The 20,088-nt window shown below is 42.9% G+C and overlaps 1 protein-coding gene across 5 annotated transcripts in view; it reads right to left on the bottom strand.

The window, feature by feature from the left end:
• FARP2 (FERM, ARH/RhoGEF and pleckstrin domain protein 2) overlaps window positions 1-20,088 on the bottom strand; it is a 143,818-nt gene that overhangs the window by 45,468 nt on the left and 78,262 nt on the right. For all 5 annotated transcript variants that reach the window (XM_032269517.1, XM_032269516.1, XM_032269514.1 and 2 more), the window contains 5 exons: window positions 10,802-10,897; window positions 8,236-8,399; window positions 7,516-7,584; window positions 6,671-6,728; window positions 2,210-2,465 (listed from right to left, as the gene is read on the bottom strand). In XM_032269517.1, coding sequence (XP_032125408.1) covers window positions 2,210-2,465; window positions 6,671-6,728; window positions 7,516-7,584; window positions 8,236-8,399; window positions 10,802-10,897 — 643 coding nt within the window. The remainder of the gene's footprint in view (window positions 1-2,209; window positions 2,466-6,670; window positions 6,729-7,515; window positions 7,585-8,235; window positions 8,400-10,801; window positions 10,898-20,088) is intronic.

Raw genomic sequence — 20,088 nt, forward strand, 5'->3', positions numbered from 1 at the left:
CAAACCCTGTCTGGGGACTTGACAAATTCAACAGTGTCACCTAGGCCTGGCCTGAGCCCGGCACTTGTGGGTGCTGAGCTGCATGGCAGTGGTTTCCCCATGATGTCCCTGCCCACTCTATGCCACAAACATCAGCCTTGACTTTCATGGTGGTTTAGACCGAGAAGCTCTCCATGTGGTCCCCAGCAGGGCCCATGGCACCTGGTGTGTGTGAGAGGGTGTGCAGGATGGGGGGGAGGGCCACCTGGGCCCACCTGCCCTTGGGACCCTTTCCCCTGCCCTGGACAGAATGATGCCCACAGTGTGTCTGATCTTGCTTTGTTTGCAACCATGTATCTTCTATACTCCCAACTAAGCTGAAGAGAAGCAAACAGCTCAAACTTACGTAAATGCATTTTAAACCAACACCTCTCCAATTGGGACCACTATCTACACACAGCACTATTTCTGGGTCTCAAGTCAATAACGAGGCAGTGCCCCTTTGACACCTTTAAAAAAAGTGGAAAAAAAAAAATGACATGGTGCCTTTGGCACTGGGACAGTTCCAGGCACTCTCTTACCCCCAACCCCAGTGCAGCAGACGACTGTCCTCCCAGAGTCCCAGGGGGACTCTTTCTCTACTTGTCTGTGCAAAAGGGTTGCTGAAGAAAAGGCTAAGGTCTAGGGGGCCTTGGTCTCAGAGTTCCACGGGTTTGACCAGAGCACAAAGGAGGCCATGGCCTATGCCATCTTTCCCAGGGTTAGGGCTCTGTAGAGGCATACTCAAGGTTTTGTGCAGTGCAGTGGCTGGACAAGAGACAAAACCCATCTCCTAGTTAATTACGGGCAGCATGGCTCATCTTAAAAAGCAGCATCAATAGTGTGATCCACAAATTCTACCGAAGAGCAACATGAACAGAACTGTGTAACATTCAGAATGTATAGCACCAGTTTTCACTTGAATAAAAAATAATTGATTCCAAAAAACAAGCTACAAAGACCAATTTATCGGGACTTCTAGGAGGACTGGCTGGAGTATTCAGAGTTAAGACTGGATGCATAGATTTAACGTCATTCCAAGTGAAAGGTCAAATTTTTTGATATTCAAAAAAGTATAATAAATCAGGAAATTTAAAAAAATTGAATATGTAGCCATGAAATCAAAATCACTTTCTATGTTTAAACCGAACAACTCTGAGCTCTGAACTACACAGCATGGGAGAGTGGGTGCCTTGAAAAGGGGCCCAGGGTGGTCAAGACAGGTTTTTATCTACTTGCTCTCCTGGAGTCAAATTCTTTAAATTGTTCTGTAAATCAAAAGGGACTCTTTCTCCACTTGTCTGTGCAAAAGGGTTGCTGAAGAAAAGGCTTATGTCTAGGGGTGCCTCGGTTTCAGAGTCCCACGAGTCTGACTCTGTGCTGCTGGAGTCTTCGGCTGTTGTGGGAGGGTAGCTGAGCTGCTCTAACTGGTCGATGATGTCAGAGAACTGGAAGGCCGAGCTGGACTCAGAGCGGACTGAGTAGGCTGGGAAGTTGACCATGGAGCTGGCCTCAGACTGATTGGCTGAGCTGCATGTATGCAAAAACAGCCCGCCACGTAGCGGCATGTTATTGAGGGAGCTGCTTTCAGACTGGCTGTTCCTCAGTGAGCTGGTCTCAGAAGGACCCAGCAGGCGCTGCATCCGGCTGGCCTGTGCCTTCACCTCAAATAGCTCCGAGGTGTCTGAGGGGTGTGCGTTGCCATTGAAGTCACTTTCTTCCTCAAATGCAAAATCATCTTCTGTGTTCATGTCTACTGCCTCAGTGGAGTACCTGTCTGGGCTGGACTGAGCAGACCCTGGAAGCCCACACAAAGGAGGGGCCCCCAGAGGCTGGGCAGAGGCCTGAGGTTCCTGTGAGACTACAGAGCCGTAAGGAAAAGAAAATGCCTCCGACCCTCCAGCAAAGAAAGAGATGTCTGCCGGGTCATCGTCTATAAACTCCTCAGACACCTGCAGCTGGGCATTTGTCAATGTGAAAGCAGGGGGCCCCCCACGGCACTGCCGGTCACACCGGTGCTCCCCACTGGAAGGGAATGAGCCTGTGGTAAAGTCATCCCCACCACTGTCATTTTTACAAGCAGCTCTGTGCTCCCTCCCAGCCCTCCCTGTGTCTAGGTCTAAGGCACCAAAACCTTGCCCCCCAGGACAGACAGAACCACAGCTGCTCACAACATGACAAAACCCGACACCTGGACCAGGCTGGAGTGCGGGGGCCCCGAGGGGCTGGGCCGATGGTGTGTCGGGGCCTCCAGCCACTGCTCCACTGCTCCTCTCTGCAGCTGAACTCTTGACGTAGGAAACCTGAGGATCTGTGAGAGAGCTGCTGCTGTCCTTAAACTCTGGCAGGCCAACGGGGACCAAGGTGGAGTGAGAGAGGGGGTAAAAGGAGGCATTCGCTGAAGATGGGGAGGCAGGGGTCCTCAGTCCCTCGGTGAATGAGATGCTCTGGGAATCAAAATTAAGAAATGAAAAAAAGGATATAAAATTACAAATGACCACTAGAAGTTGCAAAGCCAACTGGGCCTAACTTAGGGCATCCACACATTTCTATTACAGCTTTTATGAAAAGGGGCAATTCACCAGACTTTCCCTTGTAGAACTGAAGATTTGTAAAATAGCATTGCAAATTAACCCTGGATCATCTGCTTATAAACCCTTACAATTCTGTTTTTTCTCTTATTGTGACATAAAATATCCACAATAATGTTTTTTAAATTAAATTAAAAATTTTAATTTTTATTATTATTTTTTGAGATAGCATCTCATTCTGTCGCCCAGGCTGGAGTGCAGGGGTGCAATCTTGGCTCACTGCAACCTCTGCCTCCCAGGTTCAAGCCATTCTGACTCAGTCTCCTGAGTAGCTGGGAGTATAGGCGCTGCCACCATGCTGGGCTTAATTTTTGTATTTTTAGTAGGGACAGGGTTTCACCATATTGGCCAGGCTGGTTTCAAACTCCTGATCTCATGATCTGCCTGCCTCGGCCTCCCAAAGAGCTGGGATTACAGGCATGAACCACTGTGCTGGGCCTTATTTTTATTTTTTTAGAGACAGGGTCTTGCTCTGTTGCCCACGGTAAAGTGCAGTGGTGCCATCATAGCTTAAACTCCCGGCCTCAAGTGATCCACCCATTTGGGCCTTCCAACGTGCTTGGATTCCAGGTGCATGCCATCAGGCCCCGCCAAGAAAACTTCCATCTTGCAGAACCTAATGACACGTGGTTCATGTCTCCCTGGCATCCTATTATCAGGGGACTCATAGTTTTGTCGAGGAGTAAAATATAGCTGGAGAGGGGATGAGCCATTACACTCAGCCAACAGAGCCCTAAACCACAGCACTGACAGCTAAGTAACCAGTCCAAATTCTACAGTAATGCACACTCATCTGTCAGAGATGCATCATCACCAGGGAGTTGGGACACACTCCAGTCCACTCGTACATGCAACAGAAGGTTGAGGGTCACTGCCTAGGATGCCCTTTGCCAACAACAGTGGCAAAGGAGCCTTGGGGCCTTTCAAAAGCACTGGAGTAGCCATAAGTCTGAGGGAAAAGTGGCTCCCAAGCAGGATGAGGAAATGCTGAGGGGTCAGGGCCAGATGTCAAGTGGCTATGTGGTATCACCTGCTACTCCAAGGGTGCCCTAACACATCCTCCCTGCATGGTTCCACACACAAGGACAAGGCTGAGCCCTCTCTACTCGCTAAGTGTCACTCTTCATGTGTGCTATCACAGGATGCAGTCACACTTCGAGAACATCCCTTACTATACATACACACGCCACATCGTTAAGAGTGTGGTCAGACCAAAACATTACCAAATACAACTGAATAACTTTGTGCAATATGTATACAGGCAATATACACACGCATGTGTTATCATATGTAAAACGTGCAAATGCAATGGTAGAAGGCTTAGTTACTAGCCTTTCAGAAACAAAATAGTAGGTAACAGTCCATAAGATTAACCTGTTTTCAAATGCTGATCATATCACTTTTTCTCAATTACTCAACCATATTCAATATCCTTGTGTGGCTTTTAAAATGGAATGGAAGAGAACTGAAAGCTTAAAGGTAACATTTATTTATTGATTGATTGATGGAGTTTCATTCTTGTCACTCAGGCTGGAGTGCAATGGCTCCATCTCAGCTCACTGCAACCTCTACCTCCCAGGTTCAAATAATTCTCCTACCTCAGCCTCCCAAGTAGCTGGGATTATGGGCACCTGCCATCATGCCTGGCTAATTTTTATACTTTATTAAGCCCGGGGTTTCACCATGTTGGCCAGATTGGTCTTGAATTCTTGACCTCTGGTGATCTGCCTGCCTCAGCCTCCCAAAGTGCTAGGATTACAGGCATGAGTCATTGTGCATGGACTTAAAAGTACTTTTAAATGATTCTTACTTTGACATTAAATTCTAACTTTGTGGCTGGGTGTGTGGTGTCTCATGCCTGTACTCCCAACATTCTGGGAGGCTGAGGCAGAAGGATCCTTGAGCCCAGGAGTTTGAGACCCGCCTGGGCAACCTGGTAAGACCCTATCTCTACAAAAAAATACAAAATTAGCTGGGTGTGGTGGCACAGGCCTGTAGTCTCAGCTACTTGGGAGGCTGAGGTGCAAGGATCACCTGAGCCTGGGAGGTAGGGGCTGCAATGAGCTGTAATCATGCAGCCTGGAAGACAGAGTGAGACCCTGTCTCAAAAAAAAAAAAAAAAAAAAAATCAAACTTTGTAAAGGAACAATTAAAAATACTTTTTAATTTTAATGGAATTGATTTAATAAGAAATTTCTAAAGAGGAAACATACCTAAAAGAGTTTAGGAAGGTTGGCTGGGCATGGTGGCTCACACCTGTAATCCCAGGACTTTGGGAGGCTGAGGTGGGCAGATCACAAGGTCAGGAGTTCGAGACCAGCCAGGCCAGCATGGTGAAACCCTGTCTCTACTAAAAATACAAAAATTAGCCGGGTGTGGTGGTGGGTGCCTATAATCCCAGCTACTTGGGAGGCTGAGGCAGGAGAATCACTTGAACCCGGGAGGCGGAGGTTGCGGTGAGCGGAGATCGTGCCATTGCACTCCTGCCTGGGTGACAGGGTGAGACTCCGTCTTAAAAAAAAAAAAAAAAAAGAAAGAAAGAAGAAAAATAGTTTAACAAGGTTTTGATGTCAAATACCAATGATGAAAAAAAAAAACTGGGATACTATTTTTTTTTTTTTTTTTTTTTGAGACATTCTCACTCTGTTGCCTAGTCTGGAGTACAGTGGTGCAATTGTGGCTCACTGCAGTGCCTTGAACTCTAGGCTCAAGTGATCCTTATACCGCAGCCTCCCAAGTAGCTGGAACTACAGCTGGGTGCCGCCACAGCTGGCTAATTTAAAAAAAGTTTTCAGATAGATGGGTCTCACTATGTTGTCCAGACTGGTCTCGAACACCTGGCTTCAAGCAGTCCTCCAGCCTCAGCCTCCTGATTAGTTGGGATTATGGGTGTGAGCCACTGTGCCCAGCTTACATGAGCTTTAATATAATGAGGTGCAAGTATAGCTCCTGAAGTGCTATGACAGTATAAATGACAAACCATTAAAAAAATTAACATTGTGCAGAGATAAGAATTATAAATATGAAACTATAGCACCACGAAGAAAAAGCTGTATGTTATATGAAAAACATAAGATTCTGATGGGGTGCAGTGGCTCATGTCTATAATTCTGGCACGTTGGGAGGCCAAGGCAGGCGTATCACTTGAGGCCAGGAGTTCGAGACCAGCCTGGCCAACGTGGTGAAACCTCATCACTACTGAACAACACAAAAATCAGCCAGGCATGGTGGTGTGTACCAATAATCCCAGCTACTCAGGAGGCTGAGGAATGAGAATTGCTCGAACCCAGGAAGCAGAGGTTGCGGTGAGCCTAGATCATGCCACTGCACTCCAGCCTGGGCAAGAGAGTAAGATTCTGTCTGGGGAAAACAAAATAAAACATGCAAGATTCTAGGTAAAAATATGCTTGCATGTGGACGTTAACATACCAACATAAACATGGGAAGGGACTGCAGTGAAGACCTGGAACATGACAAGGTCGCTGATGTCCCATCACAGGGGCATGGAGCAGCTGTTGTCACATTCTGGGACATTCTCCTCAAGTATTTTTGTATGAAGCATCTGTGAGAGTTGGTATGTGTATCTTTGTTTTGGTAGTTGCAATCATGCGAAAGACATATAGACATAAATTTGTTTCCTGGTTTTCATCCGTAACATAATAGCAAGAATTTCCCGTTACCACATACTCTTTTGAAGCCATGCTCTTAGTGGTTAACAAAAAATCCTGCTAAGTGAATACGGCTAAAAACACAGCTAATAAGTCATCTGGCACAGATGAGAGCTATCAGGATTTTGTGTTGTTTTATTGCATACAACACTGTGATGATGCACGCCTCATAGTGATGCACATCTCAACCACAGGCTTTATCTCTCTCTTTTGGTTTGAGATGGGATCCTGCTGCCATCCAGGCTGGAGTGCAGTGGCACTATCTTGGCTCACTGTATCCCTGACTTCTGGGATCAAGCCATTCTTCCATGTTAGTTACAATACTGACAGATTATTTTCCAAAAGAGTATAGATAACCACTATTGCCTATGTTTTTAACCAGAAAAAACTAACCTGTTTTGGTAGGTCTGCAGTCAGAGCACGAATGGACATGTGAGTCTTGCTGTGCCTTCTGCAAAACAGAACAAGCTGTGAGAAGCCAAACCCTCCCCTTTTCAAGACCTGTTTTTAAAGCAGCAAGCACATGCTGTATCCATGAAGAAAACCTCCCATGAAAATGTAGCTAAGAGGTATCTAACTAAGAAGGGGCAAGGTAACAGAAAACAAGAATTCAAATAAAAAACAGAGGTCCCAAGAGAGGTAAGATTATACACCCACACTAAAAGAAAAAAATTCCACATGTAGGGAAACAAGAATTTTCAGATTAAAAGTTTACTATACTATGTAAAAACTAAAAAGTATTATCTCTATGTGTATACAATGTATGTATAAAAAATATTACAAATCCATTTTCTCTAAAAAAATTGAAGGTGAACTATAAAAATACACATTCATGTAGTTGAAGTGACTTTTATTCAAGTAAAGATTAAAAATACTTAAAATAGGCTGGGCATGGTGGCTCACACCTATAATCCCAGCACTTTGGGAGGCTGAGGTGGGAGGATTACTTGAGCTCATGTGTTTGAGACCAGCCTGGTGACATAGCAAAACACTGTCTCTACAGAAAAAAAAAAAAATTAGCCAGGGGGTGGTGGTGTGCACCCAGTCCCAGATACTTGGGAGGCTGAGGTGGGAGGATTGCTTGAGCCCAGGAGTCTGAGGCTGCAGTAAGCTGTGATCACGCCATTGTACTCCAGCCCAGGCAACAGAGCAAGACCCAGTCTCTCTTCTCTCTCTTTCTCTATCATATATATATATATATAAAGCACAAATTTTACATCAGAAAGGCCAGAGCTTACCTTTCATATGGATGTCTCTTCATTCCAGTGTCTCTGAAATAATCTACTAGTTGTTTCTGAGTTCTTCCACTGTGAATAAAGGTTTAGGGTTTTAATACAGAACAGTAAGTTAGCATTAATTTTTCAGAGTAAAAGACAAAGGAAAAGAAAGATTTACCCATCCTCTCTCATAAATATACATATATATATTTTATTTTATTTTTTGAGACTGAGTCTCACTCTACTGCTCAGGCTGGAGTGCAGTGGTGCGACCTCAGCTCACTGCAATCTCCACCTCCCGGGGTCAAGCTATTCTCGTGCCTCAGCCTCCTGAGTAGCTTCGATTACAGGCACTCGCCACCACGCCCAGCTAATTTTTGTATTTTTAGTAGAGATGGGGTTTCACCATGTTGGTCAGGATAGTCTCGAATTCCTGACCTCAAATGATCCACCCGCCTTGGCCTCCCAAAGTATTGGAATTACAGGCGTGAGCCACTGGGCCAATATATATATTTTAAAGTTATAGTTTGTAGTAAGCTAAGCATAACTGATTTTCTGAGCGAAGTTTTTAAACCCTATTTTATTTCATATGCTTCCTCTAGTCATTCTTTCACAATACCTCCACTTTGTGTGTAATTCTCTGAAACATTTTGTAACATTTCTTTCTTGACCAGGAATCATCTCTTTTCTCAGCTTTACACACCAGTGAGGGGCCCATGCAACCCACAGCATGGCCCCTACCTGTATCTGAAGGAGGAGCCTCGGCTGAAGAAGACGGCTTTTGCTTTTGGCTTAGGTTGGTCCAAAAGTCTAAAAAAGGTGTGATACTCCACACAAATCTTCCAGAAGTTCTTACATTCATCTCTACTCCCCAACAAAAATTCTAATGTGTCCTGGTAAGGTCCCTAGAAACAAAACACAAAGGTTTAATTAATTCAAGAATGAAGTACTGGACAAGAAAAAGCACATTTAGGAAGCAGATCACACAACAGGCAATGCCAAAATTAAAAATTAGGAAGGATTTTTTTTGAGACAGGATCTTGCTCTGTCACCCAGGTTGGAGTGCGATGGCATCATCTTGGATCACTGCAACCTCGACCTCCCAGGCTCAAGCAATCATCCCACCTCAGCTGCTCCCCTCCAACCTCCTAGTAGCAGGGACTACAGGTGCATGCCACCAGGCCCAGCTGATTTTTGTATTTTTTGTAGTGAAAGAGTTTTCCCATGTTGGCCAGGCTGGTCTTGAACTCCTGAGCCCAAGTGATCTGCCCAGAACCTCGGCCTCCCAAAGTACTGGGATTATAGGGGTGCACCACTGCACCCAGCCCAGGAAGGATTTTTCTAAAAATTGTATACAAAGTCTTCTGGTTCCATTTACTTAATTAAGAGAAATACAGTATACATATTCATAGTAGAAACAGCAGAAAAATGAAGTCACCCACAATCACACAACTATCAACATTCTGAATTTTATCTTTGTAAACACTTTTTCCACCTATCAAAGGATGGCATTTTTCATGCTAGCTGATTATATATATATATATATATATATATATGCACACACACACACACACACACACACACATATACACACACACATATATATTATTACTGAATTGCTTCTACATATTATATATATTTTAAAATCTAGGATAGCTTAGATGTCCAGGACATGCAGTTTTCAGAAATATAGCCCTGAATTATATTTCACGAATATAGCCCTGAAGAAACTGGATTCTCTCTCACAGTTATTCCTTAGGATAAATTGCTAGAAATGGAAATCTGAGCTCAAAGACTGCACATTTTTGAACCTGCTGATATGTTACCCAATTACCTTCCACAAAGACTGTAAAACTTTGATTCTTACATTTAGTCTTTAAAAAAAGCGTTTAAGTAAGTACAATGTAACTGCTAAGTGCAGATACAAACAGTTATGGGCTGCTGTGGTTAACTTTCCCTATCATCTCAGAATAACTGCAAGAAACAGTTTTTTTTACTCACAGAGTAAAACAGTCTGTACTTGTGTTTTGTATGTGTGTTTGGCATTCCTTCTACTTTCCTTTCATCCACAGAAGAGATACTTAAAATAATTAAAGCCACTTTCAAGCCTGCTACCAAAAGCAAACATACTTACATATAGCACGTGAACCCAGTGTGTGACAAAGCCCCTACTCAAGTGCCTTTTAAAGGCGTAGGCAGAGCCTTTCTTCCAATTGGCCCAAGGGCTCTAAAACTCTGATAACCCAAAATGTGTCCAGGCTGACATAGGCATGGCCATCTCTTAAGCTTCAAACGCATGGCGGCTTGGCAAATCTACTTTTTATTTTCAAACTCCCTTTATACAATGGAAATGCAGCAATTGGAACATCTTTGAATAACCAGAATTACTGGATTTTTCAAAATACACTGCACAGGCATTTATTTTTTCCATTTTTACTCATTTTAGTAAATTCGTATGTAATTACTTTATTAATTAGTAGTCAGTAAAGAAGGAATATTTACTCCCTGATAATCAAGGCTTCTTCACTTAGAGCTATTCAAAGGTCAATTTCTGAATGAAGGATACCACAGAACATCGGCAACACTCCTCAATTCATTCTGAAGCTCTCAATTGCTGTAGGGCTTCAGATCATTTTGAACACTTTGTTCTTCAGCTTTATTACCTAAAGAACAAAGAGGCTGCCACTAACCATGGTTCTCAGCAGCCCCTGGGAGCTTGTCAGATGTGTACCTTCTTGGGCTCAACCCAGACCCACTGAGTCTGAAACTCTGGGGTTTTGAGGCAGCAACATGTGAGTGACAAAGTTCCTGGGGGAGGTGGTGTGAGGCTGGCTAGGCGGACTGCCCTCAGCCCCTCCAGACCTAAGTCCTGAATCCTGTCCTTGAGTTCTTATGTACATCATGCTGAAATGATTTACAAAGTAGCTATGTTTTGGCAGAATAAATTACGAATTAAAAATGCTCAAGGCCAGGCATGGTGGCTCACACCTGTAATCCCAGCACGTTGGGAGGCCAAGGTGGGTGGATCACTTGAGGACGGGAGTTTAAGACCACCCTGGCCAACATGGAGAAACCCCATCTCTACTAAAAATACAAAATTAGCTGGGCATGGTGGTGCATGCCTGTAATTCCAGCTACTCAGGAGGCTGAGGCAGGAGAATTGCTTTAACCTGGGAAGTGGAGGTTGTGGTGAGCCAAGATTATACCACTGCACTCCAGCCTGGGCAACAAGAGCAAAACTCCGTCTCAAAACTAATAAACGAAAAAAGCAAAACAAACAAACAAAAAAGCTCAAAATAATACTTACATGAACCTCTGGATGAAGTTTGATAAGGAATCTTTTCCTCTTGAAGCTTAGTTTACGAACCTTGGACCAGTTGAAAGTGTTGATTTTGGTGGTGCCCTGAAATACAAGAGACCGACACTTTGTGGCACATTTGTAATCTAACACACATCCCCTTTCTCATGAAATGGGGGTGCTTAGGTCACATCCTTGACAACACAGCAACCCACTTGGTATTTTCCCATTATATCTGAAATAGCTGTGACTTAAAAATGCCAATAACTAAACATATTAATCTATCTGTTCTAAAAAGACAATTTTTTTTTTTTTTTGAGATGGAGTCTTGTTCTGTTGCCTAGGCTGGAGTGCAGTGGTGCAATCTCTGCTCACTGCAGCCTCAAACCCTTGGGCTCAAGAAATCATCCTGCCTCAGCCGCTGAGTAGCTGGGACTACAGACACCAGACACCAATCCTGGCTAATTTTCTATTAAAAATTTTTTTGTAGAGATGAGGTCTTGCTATGTTGCTCAGGCTGATGTCAAACTCAAGGTACATCTGGAACACAAGGACACTGAAATGCTGAAAGAGATGGAAAAAGATACACTCAACAACTACTGACTGAAGGAACGCCGGTGTAGCAGTATTAAGCTCAGGTACAATACGTGAGAAAGAGGCCTTACATCATGTAAAAGAAACAATTCGCTCGGAAGATATACCTGGACTTGTTTATCTCCCCATATTGTTTTAAATATTTACAGGAAATAGAGAATCAGAAGAAGAAATGGAAAGATTTACAGCCTTTTTTTTTTTCTTTTGGAGACAGGCTGTCACTCTATCGCCCAGGCTGGAGTGCAGTGCCGTGATCTCCACTGACTACAACCTCCGCCTCCTGGGTTCAGGCGATTCTCCTGCCTCGGCCTCCTGTATATCTGGGAATATAAGTGTGTGCCACCACGCCTGGCTAATTTTTGTATTTTTAATAGAGATGGGGTTTCACCGTGTTGGCTAGGCTGGTCTTGAACTCCTGACCTCAGGTGATCTGTCCATCTTTACTTCCCGAAGTGCTGGGATCACAGGCATGACCCACTATGCCCGGCTAATTTAATTTCTTTGATAAGGTTTTACTGCAAACGTTTTAAATCAATGTTAATATTATACATTTTTTGAAGTTCACTCCTGCAAGGAGGATGGTCTGGAAGGGGCAATGATGGTGGCTGGGCAGGGCTGGGAGTAGAGTCAGGTTCTCCCTGAAGCTAGAGCAGAGTGCTAGAGTGGAACAGGGACAAATGATGGGAATTCCTGGTCTCAGCAGATACAGACAGACAAAGAGGTAAATATAGTTATGTGAGGTGAGTGGGTGTATGCACACATGCGTAGCATTGTCTATTGAGAGGGCCAGGAGTGCTGGCACCCCAAAAAGCAATGGGCACACTGAGTGCATAGATCTTGGTCTCTAAACACCAGTCTTCACTAAAACAGCTGGGCTCTGGGGGGGAAATGGCTGACTTCACAGTGAAGCAGGCAAAGTACAAAACAAGCCTAGCATGTCTTATTCTGTAAGAAAGCAAAGAAGTGCTCAAAAAATGAGAGGACATGTGAGAAGGACACAGCTTGGAGGGTCTCTTGGGCCAAATGTGGGAAAGTTAAAGATAAAAATAAATAATGAAACCAACAGATTATCAAGTATCGGATTTGAATCTATGAATCCACAGTGACATAAAGTAAACACATGGAGAGAAAACTTCCTTCCAGTAGTAGGAAGAATGGGATTTAAAGAGTCACCATTGGGCAACCATCATAGCGATCTAACTAAAAAGTGAATGAGATGAGGTACAAGATATTTACTTAGTCTCAAAGTATCTCTCCACAAATTACTTAGTTACAAAGGATAAAAAGTAACTTTTCTTAAGAGATAAGGTCTTGCTCACTGAAGCCTTAAACTGCTGGGCTCAAGCAGTCATCCCGACTCAGCCTCTGGAGCAGCTGGGACTACAGGCACTAGACACCAATCTTAATTTTCTATTTTTAATTTTTTTTGTAGAGATGGGGTCTTGCTATGTTGCCCAGGCTGGTCTCATCAAACACCTGGCCTCAAGTAACCCTCCTGCCTCAGCCTCTGTTGGGACTACAGGCATGAGCCACCACCTAGCCAAAAGTAACTCTGTACAGAGAAAAGCTGGGAACCATCATCTTGACCAAGTGATCGATGCTACCATCACCACCAGCGGGACAGAGGGACCCTATGTGCTATACGAATCAGGATATATCACCACCTGGGAGTTTCTTGCCTAGGCAGTGAGCCCAGGGTCTGATCCTGGGGAAGCACTGGACCATCCTGTATCATAAACATTCTACAAAATGACTGCCCTGTAATCTTTCAAGATGTCAAGGTCATGAAAACCAAGGAAAGAAGGAAGGAATGTTCCAGACTGCAGAGACCAGACAGACATAACACCTGGGTATAGCATTGGACCTGCTCCTAGATTGGACCTTTTGTAGTAAACAACACTGGGGCAACTGGTGAAACACAGATGGCATCTCAGGTAAAGGCCAGCAGGATCTTTCTGCACTGTTTGTGTAGCTTTTCTATAAATGGTTTCAAAATAAAATTTAAAAAACATCTTGAGACACTGCTTGGGCATTTCAGTGTCTACACTTCATGTCACCAACGTTTACTCTTATCTGCAAACTCAGTGTGAGAGGTAGCAAAGTGAGAAACAGTCCCCTCAGAGACAGCATCAAAGAAAAAAACAAACCCCTTTAGCCGTAAGAAGGAATAAGACTGATACATGCTACCACATGAGTGAACTTGGAAACAAGAAAACACCATACACAATACGCTACATGTTATATGATCCCATTTATATGAAATATCTAGAATAGGTAAATCTATAGAGAGGGAATATCCTGATGGGTGCCTGTTCTGGATGTCAGTGGTTGCTGGGGGCTGGTAGAATAATTGCTAAAGAGTATGAAGGTCTCTTTCTGGGTTGACGAAATGTTCTGAAATTAGATAGTAGTCATGGTCATACAACTATGTAAAAATCCTAAAACAACTGAATTGTATACTTTAACATGGTGAATATTATGATATATACATTTTATCTCAATTAAAAGAAAATCCTAAGTTAGATGTTCTCAAAGCCAAGATATAAATGTAAGGGTCTAAATAAGGATGTAAGCTTCCTATTTCCCAAAATATTGCCCAAACACTAAGTCATTCTAATTTCTACTGAAAGCAAAATACTGAAGGCCAGGTGCAGTGGTTCACACCTGTAATCTCAGCACTTTGGGAGGCTGAGGCTGGTGGATCACCTGAGGTCAGGAGTTCGAGACCAGCCTGGCCAACATGGCAAAACCCCATCTCTACTAAAAACCAAAAAAAAAAAACAACAGCTGGGCATGGTGGCCAGTGCCAGTAATCCCAGCTACTTGGGAGGCTGAGGCAGGAGAATCACTTGAATCCAGGAGGCAGAGGTTGCAGTGAGCAGAGGTGGAGGTTGCAGTGAGCAGAGACTGTGCTATTGCACTCCAGCCTGGCAACAAAGGGAGACTCCATCTCAAAAAAAAAAAAAAAAAAGTAAAATACTGGTGGATTTTCAATTACATTCTTAAAGTTTCTCTCCTAAACTATTCTCAAAAACAAAGCAAAATAGAACATCAACAAAAGGAAACAAAACAAAATCCCGCAGTCCCAGCTCGAGACATTATTTACATATCCAGGAAAGAGTCTTAAAAAACTGAGGGCCTGCCACGAAGGCACGAGATGAAGGCCTCCCAAGAAGGGGCCGACAATAGCTCAGAGGCCACCACATAACTGCTCCAGCTGCTTGTTCAATTTCATTTTCCCTTCTAGTTGATTAAGAAATTCCTACAGTTGTCTGCAGCGGATTGGTTCCAGGACCCTCTATCCCAGTACCCAAATCCATAAATCTTAAGTTCCTGATAGAAAATGGTGTTGTATTTGTACAACCTACACACACCCTCTTGTGTGCTTTATTTTTTTGTGGAGAAGAGGTCTTGCTATGCTGCAAAGGTTGGTCTCCTGGGCTCTGGTGATTCTCTTGCCTTGGCCTCCCAAAGTGCTGGATTACAGGCTTGAGCTACCACGCAGGGCCTCCTGTATACTTTAATAAAATCATCTCTAGATGACTTACGTACCTGATACAATATAAGCATCATGTAAATAGTTTTACTGTACTGTGTTAAATTTGTATTTTTTTAAAAATTGTTTTTTGTTTTTTTTGTTTTTGTTTTTGTTTTTGAGATGGAGTTTCACTCTTGTTGCCCAGGCTGGAGTGCAATGGCTCAATCCTGGCTCACTGCAACCTCAGCCTCCTGGGTTCAAATGATTCTCCTGCTTCAGCCTCCTGAGTAGCCAACATTACAGGTGCCTGCCACCATGCCCAGCTAATTTTTGTATTTTTAATAGAGATGGCATTTCACCATGCTGGCCAGTCTGGTCTTGAACTCCCAACCTAAGGTGATCCACCAGCCTTGGCCTCCCAAAGTGCTAGGATTACAGAGTCACGTGCTGGCCCTGTATTGTTTTTCATTTTCCTGTGGATACAGAGGGCCAACTATACATCCCAGGGTCTTAACAACTGTCACAAAAGGAGAAATAAATACAAAATCCAAGGACAATTACAGCTTTCATCTACTGCATCCTGACTTGACAGACTAAGACAACACTTTCAAAGCTGCAGAGTTGGCTGTGGAATGCTACAATCTACTATTTTCATTTTCGTATTCATCCAGTAATCCATGACATATCTGAAAAGGCCAAGTAGACTGCAAGACTGGAAACAAACCCAGCCAGCTCAGGGTCACCCACTCCACATCAAGTCCTCTTCCTCAGACAGAACCAGCTTCAACTCCCCTGGCTGCCTTTCTGGGATTCACCCATATTTCGGAAAAGCACGTTTATGACAGCCAAACTTTTCCACTTTGAAATCTTGCCTCCTCAACTTCTGTCACCACCAATACCTCACACCTATCCCTTCCCACACTCTCCTAATTGTTGGTAAATTTAAATTCAGTATTTATATTACTGGTCATGTAAGTATTGCTCACACGCTGAGCCATGGTGACTAACTACATTTTTTATATTACAAAGTAAAGCTTCCTCCTTCAAAACTTCCTGGAGCTCCTAACTGCCTCTTTTCATCTGCTTCATTGGCATGTACCTGTCACCAGATAACACTCTTCCACATGCTCAGCACAAGCAGTGAGTCCCTGGTCTGCCCTTTCTCCCAGGGCCCTGCCCTCTGCTCTGGTGTTGGTGGATGCGCTCTCAGCAGGCAGTCTGTGTCTTCCTTTGCATGTCTCAGATCCTTCTCATTTTTAGTTTATTCTCTTCTCTCACGGCATCCTTACAAAGGATGTGGCAGTTAAATTTTTAAAAATTTACGTGTCTAAACAAAGCCTTTCTCTGTACAAAGTCATGTGGGACAGAGTACAGAATTCTAGTTTGGAACCCCTACCCCCCCACCCCCCACACACATCATATTGTTTTTAAAAAACTCTGATCGCCAAATGCTCTGGGAGTCTGATTTGAGTAATAATAAAACTCCAGTCTCCTACAAAAAAAAAAAATTAGTTTGGAAATAATTTCCTCTTAATTTTTGAACCGCCACCTGCCCTACTTCTTTCTAGCTTCCAGTATTGCTACTGACTAGTTCAAGGCCATTTTAAATCACACTTCTCTCCCTCTAGTTCCTGGGAGCTCTAGGGTCTTCTCCCCTATTATCTTTTGTTGCATGGACAGATTGCAACATTTTCTCCCATTCTGTAGGTTGTCTGTTCACTCTGATGATAGTTTCTTTCCTGTGCATAAGCTTTTTAGATTAATTAAATCTCATTTATCATTTTTTGCTTTTGTTGCAATTGCTTTTGGCATTTTCGTCATGAAATCTTTGTCTGTGCCTATGTCCTGCATAGTATTGCCTAAATTTTCTTCTAGGCTTTTTCTTTTTTGAGACAGGGTCTTGCTTCACTGCCCAGGCTGCAGTGCAGTGGCTTGATCTTGGCTCACTGCAACCTCCACCACCCAGGTTCAAGCTGTTCTCCTGCCTCAGTCTCTCGAGTAGCTGGGGTTATAGGCACCCACCACCATGCCCAGCTAATTATATTAGTAGAGACGGGGTTTCACCATGTTGGCTGGGCTGGTCTCGAATTCCTGATCTCAAGTGATCCGCCCCCCTCGGCCTCCCAAAGTGCTGGGATTACAGACGTGAGCCACTGTGCCCAGCCCTCTTCTAGGGTTTTTATAGTTTTGGATTTTACATTTTTTGTTTTTGTTTTTGTTTTTTTTTTGAGATGAGTTTTGCTCTTGTTGCCCAGGCTGGAGTGCAATGGTACGATCTCAGCTTACTGTAACCTCTGCCTCCTGGGTTCAAGCAATTCTCCTGCCACAGCCTCTAGAGTAGCTGGGATTACAGGCACCTGCCACCACGCCTGGCCAATTTTGTATTTTTCCATGTTGTTCAGGCTGGTCTGGAACTCCAAACTTCAGGTCATCTGCCTGCCTTGGCCTCCTGTCCAGTCAGTATGAAATTGGCTGTGGGTTTGTCATATATGGTTCTTATTATTTTGAGGTATGCCTCTTCAATACCTAATTTTCAACATAAAGGAACACTGAATTTTATCAAAGGCCTTTTCTGCATCTGTTGAGATAATCATGTGGTTTTGTCTTTAGTTCTGTTTATATGATGAATCACATTTATTGATTTGTATATGTTGAACCAACCTTGCATTCTGGGGATGAAGCCAACTTGGTCATAGGATAAGCAAAATTCAGTTTGCCAGTATTTTATTGAGGATTTTTTTTTGTTTTTGTTTTTTGAGACAGAGTTTTGCTCTTGTCACCCAGGCTGGAGTCCAATGGTGTAATCTCAGCTCACTACAACCTCCCCCTCCCAGGTTCAAGTGATTCTCCTGCCTCAGCCTCCCAAATAGCTGGGATTACAGGCATGCACCACCACACTTGGCTAATTCTATTGGCTATTTTTAGTAGAGACACAGTTTTTCCTTGTTGGCCAGGCTGGCCTCAAACTCCTGACCTCAGATGATCCACCAGCCTCTGCCTTTCAAAGTTCTGGAATTACAGGTGTGAGCCACCGCACCTGGCTTTATTGAGGATTTTTGCATCAATGTTCATCAAGGATAATGGCCTGAAGTTTTCTTTTTTTGTTGTAACTCTGCCAGGTTTCGGTATCAGGATGATGCTGACCTCATGGAATGAGTTAGGGAAGAGTCCCTCCTTTTCAATTTTTTGGGAATAGTTTCAGAATAAATTGTACCAGCTCTTCTTTATACCTTTGGTAGAATTCAACTATGAATCTACCTGGTCCCGGGTTTTTTTTTTTTTTTTTTTTTTTTTGCTTGGTAGGCTATTAATTACTGCCACAATTTCAGATCTCATTATTGCTCTACTCGGGGATTCAATTTCTTCCTGGTTCAGTCTTGGGAGAGTGTATGTGTTCAGGAATTCATCGATTTCTTTTAGATTTTCCAGTTGACGTGCATAGAGGTGTTTATAGTATTCTGATGATTATATTTCTGTGGGATCAGTGGTAATATTCCCCTATCATTTCAGATTGTGAATCTGATTCTTCCCCATTATCTTTTTAATTAGTCTAGTCTAGCTAGCAGTCTACTTTATTTTTTTCCCCAAAAAACCAGCTCCTGGATTTGCTGATTTTTTTTTTTTTTTTTGAAGGGTTTTTCATGTCTCCATCTCTTCAGTTCAGCTCTGATCTTGGCTATTTCTTGTCTTCTGCTGGTTTTGGGGTTTGTTTGTTGTTGATTCTCTAGCTGTTTTAGTTTAGATGTTAGGTTGTTAGGCTGAGATGTTTCTAGCTTTCTGGTGTGGACATTTAGTGCTATAAATTTCCTTCTTAATACTGCTTTAGCTGCATCCCAGAGATTCTGATACATTGTCTTTTTTGTTCTCATTAGTTTCAAATAACTTATTGATTTCTACCTTAATTTCATTATTTACACAAGAGTCATTCAGGAGCAGATTGTTCAATTTCCATGTAGTTGTGTGGTTTTGAGTAAATTTTTAAATCTTGAGTTCTTATTTCATTGTGCTGTGGTGTGAGACTGTTATGGTTTCAGTTCTTTTACATTTTCTGAGGAGTTTTTTGCTTCTGATTATGTAATCAGTTTTAGAGAAAGTGCCATGTAGCAATGAGAAGAATGTATATCCTGTTGTTTTTGGATGGAGTGCTCTGTAGATATCTATCAAGTCCACTTGATCCAGAGCTGAGTTCAAGTCTTGAATATTTTTGTTAACTTTCTGTCTTGATGATCTAATATTCTCAGTGGGGTGTTAAAGTCTCCTACTATTATTGTGTGGGGGTCTAAGGCTCTTTGTACGTCTTTAAGAACATGCTTTAAAAATCTGGGGGTTCCTGTATTGGGTGCATATATATTTAGGATAATTAGCTCTTCTTCTTGAACTGTTTACCATTATATAATGCCTTTGTCTTTTTTGATCTTTGTTGCTTTAAAGTCTGTTTTGTCAGAAACTAGGATTGCAACTGCTTTTTTCTGTTTTCCATTTGCTTGGTAAATTTTATTCCATCCCTTTATTTTGAGCCTATGTGTCCAGGTTGCCATTCTGTGTCTTTTGACTGGGGGCATTTAGACCATTTACATTTAAAGTTCATATTGTTATGTGTGAATTTCATCCTGTCATCATGGTGCTAGCTGGATATTTTGCAAACTTGTTTATGTGGATGCTTTATCATGTCACTGGTTTATGTATTTCCGGCTGTTTTTGCAGTGGTTGGTATTTAGTGCTTCCTTCAGGAGCTCCTGCAAGGCAGGCCTGGTGGTGATGAATTACCTAAGCATTTGCTTGTTTGAAAAGAATCTTATTTCTCTTTTCCTTATGAAGTTTAGTTTGAGCAGATATAAAATTCTGGGGTTGGAAATTTTTTCCTAACAATGTTGAATGTTGGTCCCCTATCTCTTCTGCCTGGTAGGGTTTCTGCTGAGAAGTTCCCTGTTGGTCTGAAGGGATTCCGTTTGTAGGTGACCTGGCCTTTCTCTCTGGCTGCCCTTAGTATTTTTATTTTTCATTTCAGCTTTGGAGAATCTGATGATTATATGTTTTGGAGTAGATCTTCTTGTGGGGTATATTACTGGAGTTCTCTGCATTTCCTGAAGTTGAATATCAACCTGTCTTGTTAGGTTTGGGAAATTCTCTTGGATTACATCCTGAAGTACATTTTCCAACTTGGTTCCATTCTCTGTCTCTTTCGGGTAACCCAATCAGTTGTAGGTTTGGTCTCTTCACATAA

This window comes from Sapajus apella, unplaced genomic scaffold, assembly GCF_009761245.1.
Source record: "Sapajus apella isolate SASKATOON/1434 unplaced genomic scaffold, GSC_monkey_1.0 scaffold194, whole genome shotgun sequence".
NCBI classification, from domain to species: domain Eukaryota; kingdom Metazoa; phylum Chordata; class Mammalia; order Primates; family Cebidae; genus Sapajus; species Sapajus apella.